The 17,359-nt window shown below is 46.0% G+C and overlaps 3 protein-coding genes and 1 long non-coding RNA gene across 7 annotated transcripts; 2 read left to right on the forward strand and 2 right to left on the reverse strand.

Moving 5' to 3' along the window:
* The first annotated feature begins 883 nt into the window (after positions 1 to 883).
* Positions 884 to 3,473, forward strand: slc18a3a (solute carrier family 18 member 3a). The gene has a single exon (XM_061285903.1). The coding sequence runs from the start codon at positions 1,149 to 1,151 to the stop codon at positions 2,718 to 2,720; it is 1,572 nt and encodes a 523-aa protein (XP_061141887.1). The 5' UTR covers positions 884 to 1,148; the 3' UTR covers positions 2,721 to 3,473.
* A 159-nt stretch (positions 3,474 to 3,632) lies between these two features.
* On the reverse strand, positions 3,633 to 5,293 carry LOC133158606 (uncharacterized). Its single transcript, XR_009715252.1, has 4 exons — positions 5,100 to 5,293; positions 4,918 to 5,001; positions 4,658 to 4,765; positions 3,633 to 3,718 (listed from the first exon to the last, which is right to left on the reverse strand). It is a non-coding gene; the product is annotated as an uncharacterized LOC133158606 (long non-coding RNA).
* Positions 3,654 to 7,406, forward strand: chata (choline O-acetyltransferase a). Its single transcript, XM_061285901.1, has 15 exons — positions 3,654 to 3,815; positions 4,450 to 4,523; positions 4,607 to 4,798; positions 4,888 to 5,006; positions 5,124 to 5,177; positions 5,242 to 5,422; positions 5,493 to 5,670; positions 5,733 to 5,902; positions 5,958 to 6,058; positions 6,136 to 6,264; positions 6,336 to 6,458; positions 6,519 to 6,660; positions 6,748 to 6,807; positions 6,892 to 7,029; positions 7,092 to 7,406. Exons 2-15 carry the CDS (start codon positions 4,476 to 4,478, stop codon positions 7,404 to 7,406), a joined length of 1,950 nt encoding a protein of 649 aa, XP_061141885.1. The 5' UTR covers positions 3,654 to 3,815; positions 4,450 to 4,475.
* A 1,323-nt stretch (positions 7,407 to 8,729) lies between these two features.
* Positions 8,730 to 16,850, reverse strand: ogdhl (oxoglutarate dehydrogenase L). 4 transcript variants are annotated; one of them, XM_061285899.1, is made up of 23 exons: positions 16,688 to 16,850; positions 15,897 to 16,111; positions 15,629 to 15,799; positions 15,295 to 15,397; positions 14,632 to 14,747; positions 14,333 to 14,487; positions 13,873 to 14,019; positions 13,710 to 13,800; positions 13,465 to 13,644; positions 13,276 to 13,404; positions 13,020 to 13,199; positions 12,666 to 12,818; positions 12,308 to 12,410; positions 12,088 to 12,216; positions 11,728 to 11,878; positions 10,925 to 11,052; positions 10,684 to 10,862; positions 10,533 to 10,604; positions 10,229 to 10,354; positions 9,756 to 9,828; positions 9,517 to 9,680; positions 9,301 to 9,455; positions 8,730 to 9,234 (listed from the first exon to the last, which is right to left on the reverse strand). In XM_061285899.1, exons 2-23 carry the CDS (start codon positions 16,107 to 16,109, stop codon positions 9,111 to 9,113), a joined length of 3,042 nt encoding a protein of 1,013 aa, XP_061141883.1. In that variant the 5' UTR covers positions 16,110 to 16,111; positions 16,688 to 16,850; the 3' UTR covers positions 8,730 to 9,110. The 4 variants fall into 4 exon arrangements, with proteins under 4 accessions (XP_061141883.1, XP_061141881.1, XP_061141880.1 ...); XM_061285897.1 differs by lacking the exon at positions 16,688 to 16,850 and having other exon boundaries at positions 12,088 to 12,201; positions 15,897 to 16,197; XM_061285896.1 differs by lacking the exon at positions 16,688 to 16,850 and having other exon boundaries at positions 12,088 to 12,204; positions 15,897 to 16,197.
* Between the last annotated feature and the right edge of the window lie 509 nt (positions 16,851 to 17,359).

Raw genomic sequence — 17,359 nt, forward strand, 5'->3', positions numbered from 1 at the left:
TTTGATCTCCTTATTTTTGGGGGGGGGGGGGGGGGGGGGTCATTGGCTGACTTAAACGTGTTCTACGTCACAACGAGACCCGAGAGCAAAGGACAGCATTCATGTATGAAAACGCATGAGACAAAAAAGGTCAAACCGCTTAAAAACATGTCTCTTATGTAATTGTCACTGGCGCCCATTTAACACGAGGATGAATATAAATCGGTGTGAAACTTAATCATTCTAATAATTTAAAATAATTTTGGAAAAAAAAGCAACGTTTGTGTAGCATTATTGTAAACTTTTTTTTGGGGGGGGGGGGGACAAGTCCTTTAATGTAGCGAAATGTATTTTAGTGGTTAAAATGTTACGTATCTAATTTGAGCAAAAGTAAAGTGTAAAGCTTTGTATACATGTATGGAGAAAGGAGGACCTCTGCTGGCGAAAAATTAACAAAACCACTTTCTTGTTTTATCCACTAGATGTCAGTGTTGTCTCGTTTTTCACTTCATTCAAGACCCGAAATAAACTCACCGACGATAGACTATGCCAGTCGCCGGATTAATGTCAGGAAGAACAATTAAAAACATACAAGACCTATAACAAAAAATTAAATAAATAAAAAACTTAAATCGAATTTTAAATGATGCTGAGTTTCTCTCGGCACTTTAAGAGAGACACTCAAGTTTACATTATTGTTGTGTATTTTTACTTCTGATGTAATTTTGCTTTCATAGGTCTTGGACTATAGTAAATTTCCACCAAAATGAAAAGAACAAAACCATTTACCCAAAACAAAGTGGACACATTAGTGCAATGTGAAACGAGGGGAAAGAAGAGGGTGGCAATGCATGGAGAGCCGTGTGTGCGTGCGCGCGCGCGCGTGTCAAATTAACATAAAAGGACCGTGCGTCATTGCCTTTTGCTTCTCAAGATGGGAGGGTGAACCTTCGCCCGCGGGACTCAACAAGCTTCAGTGTGTGTCTAAAAAGCAGCCCGCTCGCTGCGAAACGATGACTGCAAACAAGTGACGGGAGAAAAATTTTGGATGAGCAAGATGGCGAGGACCGGAACAGAGAAGAAGCTACTTGCTGACACGATGACGCCAAAAAGAAACCTGTAAGTAAAGAGTTGTGATTCTCCGTTGACTACCCACTTTAGAAGTAAAAATGAACCCGGAGGAAAGCGCAGGAAAAGCTCCGAACTTGGCGCAAATGGCCGCCTCCAAACTCTCCCAGATGGGGGACAGAACTAAAGAGCTCGGCAGCGCCATGCAAGAGCCGGCTCGACAGAACCGCATCATCCTGGTCATCGTGTGCGTGGTTCTGCTTCTGGACAACATGCTCTACATGGTTATCGTGCCCATCATCCCGGACTACCTGCGGGATCTGCAGCAGGCGGCGGAGCGCGCGCAAACTCCAGCGCCTCCGACGCACGGCAACTCCAGCAACATCAGTGCGCACCAAGGTGCCTCCACTGGCGAGGACAACTATGACTTGCAGATCGGAGTGCTGTTCGCCTCCAAAGCCATCGTGCAGCTCCTCGTCAACCCCCTGAGCGGCACTTTCATCGACCGGGTGGGTTACGACATCCCACTGGTGATCGGCCTGAGCATCATGTTCTTGTCCACGCTCATTTTCGCCTTCGCGGAGAACTACGTTACGCTGTTCGTGGCGCGCAGCATGCAAGGCATCGGCTCGGCCTTCGCGGACACGTCGGGCATCGCGCTCATCGCCGACCGCTACACGGAGGAGGCGGAGCGCAGCAAGGCACTGGGCATTGCGCTGGCCTTCATCTCCTTCGGGAGCCTGGTGGCGCCCCCCTTCGGCGGGGTTCTGTACGAGTTCGCCGGCAAGCGCGTGCCCTTTCTCATCCTGTCCGCCGTGTGCCTGGTGGATGGGGTCATGTGCCTCGTGGTGCTCAAGCCCTTCTCCAACCGGGAACGGGCCAACATGCCAGTGGGGACGCCTATCTACCGGTTGATGATGGACCCGTACATTGCGGTGGTGGCCGGAGCGCTGACCGTCTGCAACATCCCGCTGGCCTTCCTGGAACCCACCATCGCCACGTGGATGGAGGAAACCATGAGCGCCTCCCAGTGGGAGAAGGGCATGACGTGGTTCCCCGCCTTCTTCCCGCACGTGCTGGGGGTCTTCCTGACCGTCAAGCTGGCCGCCAAGTACCCGCACCTGCAGTGGTTCTACGGCGCCATCGGCATGGTGTTCATCGGGGCCAGCTCGTGCACGGTGCCGGCGTGCAAGAACTTTGGCGAGCTGATGATACCGCTGTGCGGGATCTGTTTCGGCATCGCCTTCGTGGACACGGCCCTGCTGCCCACGCTGGGCTTCCTGGTGGACGTGCGCCACGTGTCCGTGTACGGGAGCGTTTACGCCATCGCCGACATCTCCTACTGCGTGGCCTACGCCATGGGGCCGGTGGTGGCCGGCAAGATTGTGCACGACCTGGGCTTCGTGCAACTCAACCTGGGCATGGGCCTGGCCAACGTGCTCTACGCGCCCGCCCTGCTGCTGCTGAAGAACGTGTCGCAGATGAAGCCGTCGCACTCGGAGAGGAACATGCTGCTGGAGGACGGCCCCACGGGACTGTACGACACCATCAAAATGGAGCAGAAGGAGAAGAAAAGGAAAGGCCTGTGCACCACCGTGAACGAGAACGGCATCGAGACGTTCGTGCAGCGCTCCTTCTCCGAGGAGGAGTCCTCGGGTGGCGAGTATGCGTGAAGCAAGGAAAAGTGAGACCGAGGCTGAGCCCACTGGGTTTTTCAGCAAACAACTTCCGCTAGGTTCCACAGATTTAAAAAAAAAGAAATAACTACACAAATACAGAAGTGGCGGAGTTGACTATACTTAGTTTTCAATTGAAGTGCCAAATGTAATTGTGTCCTTCTCGCTTGAGCTTTTTTGCAGTAGAGGATAGCCATGCAGTGGCCTTTAAAAAAAGTGATTGTCTAAGTTTACAATTCAGGGATTATTGTCATCAGTGCATTTGAATACACACAGTCAATGTATGTATTTTTTCAGTTGCACGTCTATGAACTCAACAATTATGCAAAATAATCCGTGTGTGTGTCCCTGAATCAGATTTTTTTTTTTTTCTTTTTAGGATTGACATTGTAATCATGGAATGCAAAGCCTCAATGTGTGATCTGCGATGTACAGATATTCGATGTTATTATCTGAACTGCTCTGCTTTGGGGAATCATTAAAACAATGTTTCCCAAATTGTATTGAGCCAAAGTGCATATATTTACATTCTAAAAACCTAAAAAAATGTATATATCAGCACTGTCGTGCAAAATCTAGCGAAAAGGCTCACACGGAGGTGGTTCGTTTCTTTTTCAATTATTTAACTACTCTTTCCCGATCTTTATTGAGCCAAAGAAGCCAATTAAAAAAAAAAAAATCTCACGGCACTCCATCAAATAAAAATGTCAAATACTTCAAATGGGAAGTAATTAATAAAATTGAGGATTGCGGCTTACAAAAAAATATTGAGTCCACACAGGGACGATTCGGAAAAATATGTCTGATACGGTGATGGCGGAGTGGTGCGGCGAATTAAAGTTGCTGGCAAATCGCCGGACTTCAGGGAGGAGCCATGTCCCCCCCACACACACACTGCTGCCCCCCCCCCCCCCCCTCTTCATCAGCATCTCTGCGGAGCCACAGCGAGAGACTTAATAGTTGGTCTTCTTGATCATGTCTTTGGAAGATGGATGCTGCGAGAAAACAAAGAATGAAGCAAGACAAATTTAAACTTCTCATTGGAGGCTGAAGATGAGGAAGTGATTTATTTATTCTTTTCTCAAATTACAGGTAAGACAATTTTCCTTTGTCATGATATGTAATGATTTAAGTGTTTTGGATTACGGCCGAAGCTTAGATTGACATTTCGCATGTTACGCTAAATAGTGGAAATGGCATTTTGGATTGAAGCATGGATGAGTCAATCATTCATCATGTCAACTTGTGTTCCATATTTCAGACGCAGACTATCAGAAGGTAGCAAGTCGAGACGATTAATTTATAAATTGAGAGGAAGATGAAATGTGTTTTGGGGGAAAATATATTTAAACATGTATACACAGTAAATAAAGAGGATTTATAATTATTGTGATACTCAACGACACTCTGATGAAGTACAAGGCGAAACATGTCAGGTAGTGCAACAATAAATATTTTGTTTGAGATAAAAAAAAAACCTGTGAAGTCATTAAAAGAATGGTTTGTCATTTAATGATTATAATTGATCATAGCATTAGGAAGTAATATAATAGTAATATTTCTATTTAATATCTCTATTCTACTGAATTTATTAACCCTTGTATAATATTTTAATATTACATAATGTTCATCTTATGGATATTACTAAGAGGCATTACAAACATACATCTATAATCTGCATTTACGTATGAGCGTCAGCCAACCATTTTGTGTTTGTCAATAAAAGGGAAGCAACTGCTCAGGTGCATCAACATGTCCCATCTCAACCAAGAGCCTTCCAAACAACCCAAGGCCACTGCTGTAATTATGTTTAGACTATTTTCCACAAAACAACATGGTTTCGATATGGTGTCATCATTTTGTACACTCCCTTGCCCATCCAGAGTGTGCCCAAACTGCCGCTGCCTGAGTTAAAAGAAACTTTAGACACTTACCTGAGATGCATGAAACACCTGCTCAGTGAGGAACGCTTCCAAGAGACCCAGCGGGCGGTCAGGCGCTTTGGCGCCCCCGGAGGTGTGGGAGAGCTACTGCAACGCAAGCTGGTGGAGAGGAGAGAGGAAAAGGCCAACTGGGTAAGTAGAGAGCAGATTTTTTTTTTTTAATTCCACATACATATGATTCATTATTTGGGTGACAATTCAGTTACATTTTGCCCGTGTAGGTGTACGAGTACTGGTTGAACGACATGTACCTCAACAACAGACTGGCGTTGCCGGTTAACTCCAGTCCCGCCATGGTTTTCCCACGCCAGACTTTCGAAGCTCCCTTCGATTCTCTGAGGTGTGCACAACTCAGATCAGACATGAAGCATATTTTCAATCGGATTGTATGAATATTAAATACAAATAGTAGGAGCATGTCTACAGATCTTACCATGGTGTGTCGTTTCTTCGTCAGGTTTGCTGCCAATTTGATCTCAGGAATTCTGGAGTACAAAAGTTTGCTTGATGCGTAAGTAAGAGAAAATTCAAAATCACAAGAGGTCAATATCCAATGGACAAACGGGTGTGTGCAGAGGTACGTTACCTGTGGACTACGCCCGAGGTCAACTTGCCGGAACGCCTCTTTGTATGGAGCAGTACTATCGGATGTTCAGCGCCTACCGTCTGCCGGGCCGTGAGAGGGATGTTCTCGTGGTGCACGACGGTAGCGCCGTGCCAGAAGCAGGACATATTATTGTGGCTTGTAAAAACCAGGTCAGGTAAATGTAGGTTTGAATGCGATTGGTGGATTCTGAACACAGCCACGTCTGCATCTTGTGTTCAGTTTTTTGTACTGGACGTGGTGATCAATTCCCGCCGCCTGAACAAGCAAGACCTCCTGAGTCAGCTGGAGAAGATCATAAAAATGGCTGACGATGAAGACGAGCGGCAGCCGCCGATCGGTCTTCTCACCTCCGACGGCCGAACGGAGTGGGCGGAGTCTCACAGAGAACTCTTCAGAGGTACTGGACCTTGCTCACAATCGTCACCCAAACAAGACTGTTCGCTCCTTTCTCCCCCGCAGAGTCGACCAACAGGAACTCTTTGGACCTGATGGAGCACTCCCTTTGTTTGGTGTGTCTTGACGACGACAGCAAGGGCGAGTTGAGCGATTCTGCTCGGGCCATGTTGATGCTGCACGGGGGAGGAGCAGCCGTTAACGGGGCCAACCGGTGGTACGACAAAAGCATGCAGGTTTGTAAGGACCCTTGGATGATGTCTGTTGATAGAAACAAAGATGTTCTGCCAGTTTGTTGTAGGGGCTGACGGCTGCTGCGGAGTTGTGTGCGAGCATTCGGCGTTCGAAGGGATCGTTCTGGTGCAGTTTACGGAGTATCTTCTCCAATATATGTAAGAATTCAAGCCAAAGCCATTTTAGAACGGCAGATTTGAATGTTATGACTGATGCCTGCCTACGTTGGCAATAGGCTCGGCAGCCCCTCCAAGTTGGTCCCGGCCGCAAGTGTGAGCGAGCTGCCAGCCCCAAGACGACTCCGCTGGAAATGTAACCCGCTCATGCACAAATTCCTCAACTCATCTGCTGACAGACTCCGCAGGTTTGGCGCATATAGAAAAACTACACCTAACCACCATGATTGGATTTTACTTTGTTTCATTGTGTGCAAAGGCTTGTCAAGAATCTCGACATGAAGATCCACAAATTCCGCCATTACGGGAAAGAAATGATCAAGTTGCTCCATATGAGTCCAGATGCCTTCATCCAGGTGGCTCTTCAGTTGGCCTACTACAGGTAGGAGAAAGTTCAACCACATGGCAGGACATGTCTTCCAAACGCTCTCCGTGGGCCCAGATGTCACGGCAGAGCAGTTTCCACCTATGAGAGCGCCTCCATACGTCGTTTCAAAGACGGCCGAGTGGAGAACATTCGCTCGGCCACGCCGGAAGCCCTGGACTTTGTTCGAGCAATGACTGACGGGAATGTGAGCAATTGTGTAAGGAGTTTGACGTTAGACTCAGGAAGCTTTTGTCAGTTTTGAGAGACATGATTGACACCATTGGCGCCGACTCATTTCCACCAGGATGCAAAGATGGAGTTGTTACGAACCGCCATATCAGCACAGACAAAGATTTCGACACTGGTAGCTGTCCGATTCCTCTCACTAACTTGAATCAGCAACACAAAGAAAACAAAATGAACCAAACGTGTCATTTCCTTTTTCCAGGCTATCGTGGGGATGGGAATCGACAATCACCTATTGGGATTGCGCGAGATGGCAAAAGATCTGAAGATGGAGACACCGGAGATCTTTCGAGATGAGGCCTATCGCATCAGTCATGAGTTTATTCTCTCCACAAGTCAGGTACTGGACAGCATTTGAAATATGAAGAGAATCCTGTCAAACAATCCTATCTTATATTTCAGGTCCCCACCACTGTTGAGATGTTCTGCTGCTACGGACCGGTGGTCCCGAACGGATACGGAGTGTGCTACAATCCACAGTCGGACCATCTTGTCTTCTGCGTGTCCAGCTTTAGCGAGAGTCAACACACGTGCTCGTCGCAGTTTGTCAAAAGTCTGGAGCGGGGGTTATTAGATATGAGGGATTTGTGCCACAAATACAAGTCCCGTGAGCCGAGACAGGGTCCGACCCCCGTGGAGATGCCAGCAGAACGGAGCAAGAATCAGAAAGCGGTAACACTTGTGAAGACAATGAGCCAAACTAAACTTCAGCCTTGAGGTAAAGCCTCAGAAATACTGTAGCTAGCGCAGTGCTTCTCAAATAGTGGGGCGCGCCCCCCTTGGGGGGCGTGGTGCTATTCCTGGGGGGGCGCGTGTGACCCTGGGGAACAGGCTTTTTTTTTGGCAGTACTAGAATAAAGTGTAATTGCGCGTTTACTACAGCAGGGGGCAGTGGCGCTCTCATTGTTACTTCTGTCACGTTTGCGACAGTGCAACATTTTACGACTTACAAGACAAGTTAGGATAGTCACGGTGGGGAGGGGGGGGCGCGAATAGTTTTCTTCTTGCTAGGGGGGGGCGTAACAGAAAATAATTGAGAAGCACTGAGCTAGCGTGATGCAACTTCATTTTGTATGTGCTATAATAATCATATATATATATATAAGAACATCAATGCAGTGAACCCATATGCCCGTAAACACCCCGGCCATTTGACAATTTGGGAACAAATAGTATAGTTTAGATTAACTGAAAGTAGGTCTATGTTGTGGCGCAGGTGGTGTAACTGTGTTGCATTTGTGAAGCAAATCTATTTATTTTTGTTTATAAAGCTGAGGGTACATAGGGAATTGAAAACAAAATTCTGTGACTGCTGTTTTTTGTGTGCTGTATGAATATTAATAAATGGACGTAAGATTGTATTTGTAGCTCATATTAGTATTTATCCTGCCACAATAACTGGAAACAAATTGTAAGAGCAACAATACTGTTTTTGTGTATCTGCGCACTTTATTAATTTTTTTTTTTTTTGCGAATTGCTGCAATAAAATCTATTTCCAAAATAGGTTAAAATTGATATTACAGAACTCTATCACTTATTTTGTATGGAGAGAAGATACTATGACTCAAGGATACATTCTTTTGTAATTGTATGATTATTTACAAGTGAGGATCTGAATGAGACGTGTGAGTGTCAGTATTGCTCTTCACGCCTCTCGGGCTTTGTTGTGTTTTACACCTTATGAGCCCCTATAAACAAACCCCCCAAAAGTCTACGCCAGCTGGCTGATGTCTGCTAATGAAGCGAGCTGTGACAATCAAGAGGCCTTCCTTCACCAACAGCTCGCAATGCAAAAGCAGAAGCACACATGCACATGACTAGCGATGCCTGTCGGGAGAAAAATAATTACAGAATATAAGACGTACGGACACTCATCTTGCTATATAAACATCTGCTCGAGAGTGGCGCTTTTAAGCAGGATGAAGTCTTTCTGTTACAAGAATCAACTCAAAATGCAACACGGAATGAAGTCGCTAAATGTTTACATGGATCACTGATTACAAAAAATTGTTAAAAAAGAAAAATATAAAGTGACAAAGTTACAAGAAAAGGATCTGGGCTGTTATGAGAATAAACTCAAAATGGACCCAGTATGAAACAACAGATGTAATATTACAAGAATGAGGCTAACACCATGACAGAACGTCCTTGTATGGATGAAAATGAATGATTTGAAAATCCAAACACAAGTTCCTGCAACCGATTGTGTCAGAGTTCCACGAATCTACTGTGCTCGTTATTTCTTGGAACTTATAATCAAAACGATTATAAACCCCAAAGAGGGAAAAAAATGTCCTAGATTGTAATCGTAAAAAATCTTACTGAATCTATTGGCTGTATTTCTCCAGTGAAGCATGTCAGGTCCATTTCGAGCACCTAATTAAGAGAAAGGCCACCTGAACCTCCCGTCCCGTCCGCTTTCAATCGTTCCTCTCCCGGAAGCCGCTCAGGTTGAAGGCCGTGTCCATGAACTTTTTCAGCTCGTTAAGGTGGGTCGATTTGTTTCCCGTTGCGGGCGCGGCGGCGGGTTCCCGCCCGGCATACCTGAAAAGGAAACGACGTGTATGACTTTCCCAACCTCAGCTGAGAACAGAACCGGCATGTTCTCACCAGATGGGCCTCTTGTTGGCCACCACGGTGAGTAAGCGAGGCCTGACGTAGTTGTAGTAACCCGTGTTCTTGTGCTCCTCCTGACACCACACCAGCTCGGCGCTTTTGTGTTTCTCCACCTCCGCTTTGACCAGGTCGAAGGGAAACGGCGAGATCTGGAAGAAGAGAAACTGAATCACTCACTCTGCCGTTCCATTCCAGCATGTTATCGCAGACCTGCTCCAGTCTGATGATGGCAACGTCCTTCTCCAGGTTTTGTTGCTTTCTCTCTTTGGTCAGTTTGTAGTAAACTTTACCAGTGCAGAAAATCAGTCTCCTCACTCGGTCTGGACTGTGACTCGACGGGCCTTCGTCTGGGATCAGCCTCTTAAATCTAGTCCCTATCGAAGTTAAATGATTTTTATTTATTTTTTTCTACGTTGCATAAAAGTAATGGCGGAAGGGTCAAAGCGTACCTTTGGCAAGGTCTTTAAAACTGGACCTGGCATCAGGGTGCCTCAGCAGAGATTTTGGGGTGAATATAATCAGCTGTGAAATAAGTAAAGAAAGTTTGGTGGATTTTTTTTTTTTCTTTTTCTTCTCCCCACAATGTGACATCAGCACAGGGACAAAGCCGGTGTGTTCAGTCAACCAAAACTGGAATGGAGACTTTGCACTCAAACAAATCATATAATATTCCCTATTGACATCTCCACTAAATTGCTTGGGGTACTTTTGTTTTCTCATGCTCGAGCGAGCGTCACATTCGTAGTCGACGGGGGATCACTTAAGACATTCATCGTAGCTGAAAAACAGTGAAAGCTGCGCACGGGAAAATAATCATTCACGTACAGCCGAAAAGTTGCAGTTAGAAGTCTAATTATTAAGGCAAGTCATATTATCAAACTGTTTTTGTTTTGGAAAACCAAGACAGACTGTCGTGATTTACCGGCTTCCTGAACGGCAGCAGAATCTGCCGTCTGAGCACATGACAGTAGTTAGCAGGCGTGGAGCAGTTGACCACGATCCAGTTGCAATCGTACAGCTGCTGCACTTCAAAATCTCCACCAAACTCCTTCATGTGAGAAAAGAGAGAGAGAATGTGACATTTAGTAGCAAAACAGATTAGACTTCTGGTTCTGTTGACATATCAGGGGCGGGCTAAACCATAGTTTGGAATTTTTGGGAGTTGACGTAGCTGCAGAAAAGTCATTTAAGTGTTTTTCAAATCTGAATTGTCCTGGTGGACCTACAGGAAAGTGGTCCGGGTCATCTTTGCTCATTTGCAGGAAACGCTCAGGTCGTGCTGAGGAATGTTCTGGACCCTGAAGACAAATGATAGCTTGATTATTCAACATAAGTGCCAATAAAAAAGAAAAAAGTCAATGGAAAGTTCCCTCTCACCATTCCTTCCATCCCGTGTGGGAGGAGCAGGACAATGCCGTTTTGACGGACCCATTTGGCCTGCCCCGAGCTGATGAACTGGTCGATGATGCACTGGGCAGTATTGTGGAAGTCTCCAAACTGCGCCTCCCACAGGACCAAGGCGTTGGGACTGGCCATGGCGAAGCCCAGCTCGAACCCTGGATAGGGAAAAGGTGGTCACGTGAAGGGGACAGGTTGACGGTTGAGCTCGCCCGCCTACCGAGCACGCCGTACTCGGACAAGGAGCTGTTGCAGACGGTGTAGGGCGCCTGGTCGGTCCACAGGTGGTTCATGGGGACGTAGGTGCGTTTGTCCAGTTTTTGGTCATGGAGAACATGATGACGGTGACTAGGAAAGGCGTCAAAAAAAAAAAATCAGAATATCTTTTTCAATAAGGAAAATGACATTCTGTAATATTGTGCTTTATAAAAACAAAGTAATCATTATCATGACAGAGTGAAATAATTTGTTTTAAAAAAACACCCACACACATACACAAAAAGCTATAACAAAAGTTACATGCAAAAACTTTGCACAGATTTGCCTGCATGCTCACAATCTTACACATACACACACACGCAGTATGTCATCTGTCTTTGGGGGCCCCATTAGTGGGGGAAAAAGAGGGCGCACACCCAAACACATCAAGTTTGTTGCGCCGCTGATACACACGCTCATGCGGAACGCCTCAATATGCTCGGCTCCTGTGAGAAGAGGACGGGAGCGACCGGCAGGAAGAAAACAAAGTGGAGGTGGGAGGAAGCCGCTACGATGTCAAGTACAGAACACGGACGACTCGAGAAAGCAGAGCGCAAAGGGAGGATGGAAGAGCTCAGTTGAAATTGGGAAATACTTTTGCCGCTTCTGCAAGGGTGCTTTGTTCATGAGATGTATGTTGTCACTTTTTACTGTATGATGGAGTGCCATTTAAAAGCACATCAAGACTTTAATAAATAGTAAAAAAAAATCTCATAATACCAATGTAATTGATTTTTTAGGGTGATATTGTGCGCACACTCATACCTGAACGTTCCCCTTTCTACGTCCTGCCCGCTGAGTCGCACGTGGATGCCATCTTTGAGAAGCGACCCAAAGGCCATGTACTCTCCCAAGGCCCAGTCCAGCTGACCGTTCCGCACCAAGTCTGCTCGACTGCGCAGGATACGAGACAAACCTTGTGGGTGCACACGGAGAGGGAGAAAAATAAAATACTCGCTGAGCAAGCAGAAACTGTAAAATGACAGGTGGTGGTGTCAGTTGTGGACACTAAAAGTCTGGCTGATGTTGGGATTTTTTGGAAGGGAATTCCAAAGTGAATAAACGGACCCATACAAATACTGTATTGGTGTTATACAGTATAAAAATGATGCCGATGCATCTCACCGGGATGAATGTCAAAATCCTTCACAGGCACGGAGCTGGCGGTCTTCCCAATATGCTGCAGGACCTCCTCGTCCAGTCCAGTGGGGGGGCAAGTCATGCTCTTAGGTTCTCCTTCTGCTGTGAAGAAGTCTCCAAGCAGGTGAGAGGGAAACATTCGTCGTCGTTATCTAGCACCAAACAAAAAATACAAGCTGACGAGGATGAGAAGAATGTTTCGTACTTGTCCAGGGTGAGTCCAGCCAGTGTCGGATATGCGAGATCTTCTCGTCTTTTGCGCTGCTGTAGGCGTCCTCGCATATCTTGTCGTATTTGGCCACTTCTTCCTGCAAGACGCGTTGAAGAACTCGTTCAACAACTACCGCTTGTTCGCAAGCGCAACGAGAAGAACAGTGAATGAAAAATCGAGTCTTTAGCGGCGGTATATAGCTTTGTGTATTATGAATGGACTATTTGCAAGGGTCCACATTGCGATGATAAACAAGCTGCAGATCGAATTGCAACAGTAAATCGAAAGCAACAGCGGCAATGCCGCTGCTATATATTATCCATATCGGTTTCGTTCAACAAATAGGTAACACCTCAAATTCCTGTAGCGTCACCACTCCCTCGCTTATGAGCTTGTCGGAGTACTTCTTCAGCACGTGCTCCTGCCGCTGGATCTGCTTGTACATCAGCGGCTGGGTGAACATGGGCTCGTCCATTTCATTATGGCCAAAGCGCCTGTAACACACCTGTCAAAATACACAACAAATAAAATGGCCTATTTAATCTTCGACAAATAATGCATTAAGTCCTACCTTGATCCTAAAATTCTCCCATTAATGAGTTCCCCAAAAACATTATCAGTGTATTTAAAACGCACAACTAAAATTTTGACTAAAGCCCCTCCAAAAAATAAATACAAATCCACCGATGTACTGCCAGGGACAGACCAGGTCAATGACGACGTCCTTGTTGAAGGCGTTCCTCCATTCGGCAGCCACGCGGCACACGTACATGACCGCCTCGGGGTTGTCAGCGTTGACATGGAAGATGGGAGCGTTGACCACTCGAGCCACGTCGGTGGGGTAAGGGGAGGAGCGGGCCATCCGGGGGTCCGTCGTGAAGCCGATCTGCCCCAGACATGTAAGAATTTCGTTTGATTTCAGCTTGTGTTTCCATGATAACTATACAATGCAAACCTATTACCTGATTGTTGACCACCACATGGATGGTACCATAGGTGGTATAGGAGGGGAGTTCACTGAGGTGGAACGTTTCATATACGACACCTTGGCCGGCGAAAGCAGCGTCTCCGTGCATCAAGATGGACATCACCTGGAAAATTAAAATGTCTTGTTTACAAACAAGAAAGATTCATCTGAGGAAAATGCTGACCTTTTTGCCAAACATGTCCCCCCTGTAGAACTGCTCGGCTTTGGCCTTGCCCTGGACGACTGGATCCACCGCCTCCAAGTGGGAGGGGTTGGCCATGAGGGACAGCGTGATGTTCTTGTCCGTCTCCCGGTTTATTCTCTCGTGGTACATCCCGAGGTGGTATTTGACATCACCGGAACCCTAGGTCAGAATAATAAGCAGGTCATGTTGAGAGAGGCCGCTATCTCGAACGCAGGTGTTCTCACTTCGTCCGCAGCCTCTAATTTGGGGTCGAACTGACAGAAGATCTGGTTCAAGTCCTTGTGGATCACATTGGCCAAGACGTTAAGTCGACCCCTGGACGCACATGGAAAGAACGAGTCAATGATAGCAACCCAATAAGCCGCAGGAAGAAAGGCGGCCCAATACCGATGCGGCATCCCCATGATCACGCTATCGATGCCGGCAGCGCTGGAGCTGTCAATGATGGTCTTCAGAGCCGGGATGAGGACTTCGCAGCCTTCCAGTCCAAAGCGTTTTTCTGATGACCATTTCCTGGCCAAGAAGTCCTCAAACCTATGAAGTCAAAAAACAGTACAGGCTGATTTGAACAGTATGTAGAGGAAGAATTTTCTTCTCAGGCTGGCTAAATTTAGAAGTCATTTATTTTTCGCTTTCCAGGTACCTTAAAAATGTTGGCAAATGCTGATCTAAAGGTTGAGATGTAGTAATTGAGCAAATGTGAAAAAATAATGCGGGCTCATCAATCATCAGACAAAAATGACCTCATATAACTAATGGCTGCATGGTTTCCCGGTATGATCTATGATCTGAAATTGTGCCGTCTGTGCGTTCATTAATGGCTGGAGATCTTCATTTAGTTGCTGACCGCGTTGATCTGATCAGACGAGCCAGCAGCGTTCTCTTCTCGGCACTGGTGAAGCGCATGATTCCGGGTGTCTCGAACTTCTGACGGATCCACTGGCATTGCGCCACGTTGTTGATGAACATGAATTCCACCCCGACGTGACCGCAGTAAGATGCCTAAAATGAGACAATGGAGAGGAAAAAAAGAGGGGAGAACATTCTTTGCTGGTTAAAGTGACCTTTTAAAAGAGCTTGTCATTGCATAGCAATAAAAATGGTTGTTTAAAAGGAGCAAAAATTTTGCATTATTGAAGGTGGTACCTCAAGTCGTTGTATGACCTCCCTAAGAGGAAGAGTAGTCTCTCCTCCGCCGATGAAGGTGGTGTGAGGCAGGCGGAAGCTCCGGTCCAAGTCGGACTCATGCAGACCGTAGAAAGCTAATATGAAAAAACACAATTTTAATTCAGAACGACTGAATTTTATTGCGTCAAATCCGTTTGTGTGCTTTTATTTTTTCTTTCTCTGGGCTGGTGACTTTCTATATTTTACACTATCGGTGTCGCCGCAGAAGTTGAGCAGACCACCTGAGAGAGCTGCTCAAGCTCAAAGCTCGCAAGGCACATAAGAGGAGACAGGTGCAAATCACATTAACAACAAGGCAAAGAGAAAAAAGGTCCGAAAATAGATTCATGTACTGACAAGTGAAAGAGCTCATTATGTTTCATTAGCCAGCAATGTCAGCCTTGCGTCAACACAATGCGATGGGAGGCTACTTTTGCTAGCCTGTGTAGTTGCTTTGCATTGTTAGCATTCAGCTAGGCGATATTCATCACCCGAAAATGCCGAAATACACAACACCTTTGTTTTAAGTTTAATTATATCTTATGATAAACAACAATTACCTCCTCTTGCTGCTCTAAAAGATTCTTCCCCCTAGTGAGAGATCAACCAAGTCTTACGTGATGTTCGCATTTGGCTGCTCACCTAATTTATCAATTGAGGTGATGAGGTCAGAGGGAACAAATGAGTCCAGGTCAGCAACTAAGATGCCCAGAGGGTCCAACTGGGCCACGTGATGACCGCGGATCTAGAAACAGCACAGCGATATAAAATAAAATCTGAATTTGTCATCATAGTATGAACAGCTGGAGATGCTCTCATTCATATCGTTCTGCCAAGCGTTTCCACAATGCAACAAGTATCCCGAACGGATCAAACCGAGAGGAACTTGATTCATTAACGGGAGAGAGGAAACACGAGCATCTGTTTTGTTAAGCCAGTTTTCTTGATATGGACATTTATCTACAATGTGAATGACCTGGTAGGCTCTGATGAGCGTGTGCACAGCCAGGTGGTCCTCCACCACTTTCTGTGTCATGTCTGGCGAATGGGGCGCGACTCGGCCCTGGAGGAGGGCGGAGGGTCGTCTCTCAGCCTCCTCGCCAGGTGTACTGGAGCTATGGATGTTCCGGAAGAAGGTGTCCCACGACTGGAAGACAAATCCTATATTTCTGTACCTTGACAAGTGCTACGACTTTTAAATTACAAGTAATCAAAGCCTGTTTTGATTGGTTGCAGACAGTTACCTCATGGACAGTCTTATGATCCTCAAGCCAGGCGAAGTACATGTCCTCAACATAGCTGGAGCTACTGATGACCGTTTGAGATGGTGTCGCCTCAGAGGAGCACTCTCTCCTGGGGTGAGGCCGACACCTGGTCAGGGTTACGCCACCGCCTCGCCACAAAGGACCTCCCCCGCTCGCCCTCAAGACACCCAGCAATGCCCGAAACTGACTCATGACTGACGGAGAAAACAAAAACTGTTCACTTGGAGAAGAAATCAGTGCAGCCTTCGAGTAAAAGGTGAGGCACCTCAAATAAACAAGTTGTGCAAGTTGAACCTGACACGCCCATAAAGTATTCTTAAGTATTACAAATCTCGATCTTGTTTCTGTTCTAATTCGAGGTGACACAAAAATTAGCATCAGAGTCACTGTCCTGCTGAGCATGTTTGTTTTCACAAAAAGCTTGTTTTCTCCACTTTTCAGTCAGAAACGGTTGTTTTTGCTCTTCAAAATGATGAAAACAACAAAAACATTTTTGGTTTACATTGAAAATAGCCAGAAGTCAAATCCATTTTAAATGGTTACTATCACGTCAACACAACTCATCGGAGTCGCAAATGACCTTTCACCTACATCAGCAGCGCTTTCCTTTTCACCCAGACGCGATGCAGAATGAACATCCTGGCGGTGGCAATGTTTACAGCTTTTAAACATTAGACAATGTGCGGCACGAACTCAAACGGAAGCTACTGCAAAAGCGTCACAGAATTATTTGCGCAAAAGAGAAAATTATAGTCAAATACGATGCTCACCTGTTCTTGCAACGGCGCTTTTAACTTTGCCTTTGTTATGATGCTCGTGTGGGCTATGTGACAGCACCACTAATCCGCTGCCTTCAATGTCAATCCCCCATAATCTGCGCGGTGGCCTGTGTGTGACGTATACAGGAGGAGAGAAGTGCAAAGGACAACAAGTCGAAAAATCACTCATGTGCGTCAACGTTTACCTTTGGCCGCTGCGATGTCACCGCTGCAGACTTCCCAATTTCAGGATAGGTGACACTCAATAAAGTGATACAAATTTAGTGGGACCGAAAAAAAAACATTGCATCATTGCGTAGCGAGCTGACAAAGTTTTATCTGTGCTGCAATCAAAATGACCATTATTATCTTTGGTGGAAAAAGACTGAATCCAATTATAGAAACTAAGTTAACTTTTCTTTAAAAAAAAAAAGAAAAAAAGAAGTCATTTGGGCAAGTAGTTTCAGATTGATGGGCCCCCCCAAAAAAACAATCAAATAATTGGGCCAGCTCAATTTAGAAATGCTGCTCCTCATTTCGACTTTCATCATTCATACTTGCTGGCCGCAAGGTCGGTGAAAAAAGATGGTTATGGGAATAAAAAAATAAATAAATAAAACTGTGAGAAAGGGTGAAAATGAGAATCCACAGAAACACCAGTGTCACAGAATTCTTACACCACTA

The sequence above is a fragment of the Syngnathus typhle genome, linkage group LG8 (genome assembly GCF_033458585.1).
Source record: "Syngnathus typhle isolate RoL2023-S1 ecotype Sweden linkage group LG8, RoL_Styp_1.0, whole genome shotgun sequence".
Taxonomy (NCBI): domain Eukaryota; kingdom Metazoa; phylum Chordata; class Actinopteri; order Syngnathiformes; family Syngnathidae; genus Syngnathus; species Syngnathus typhle.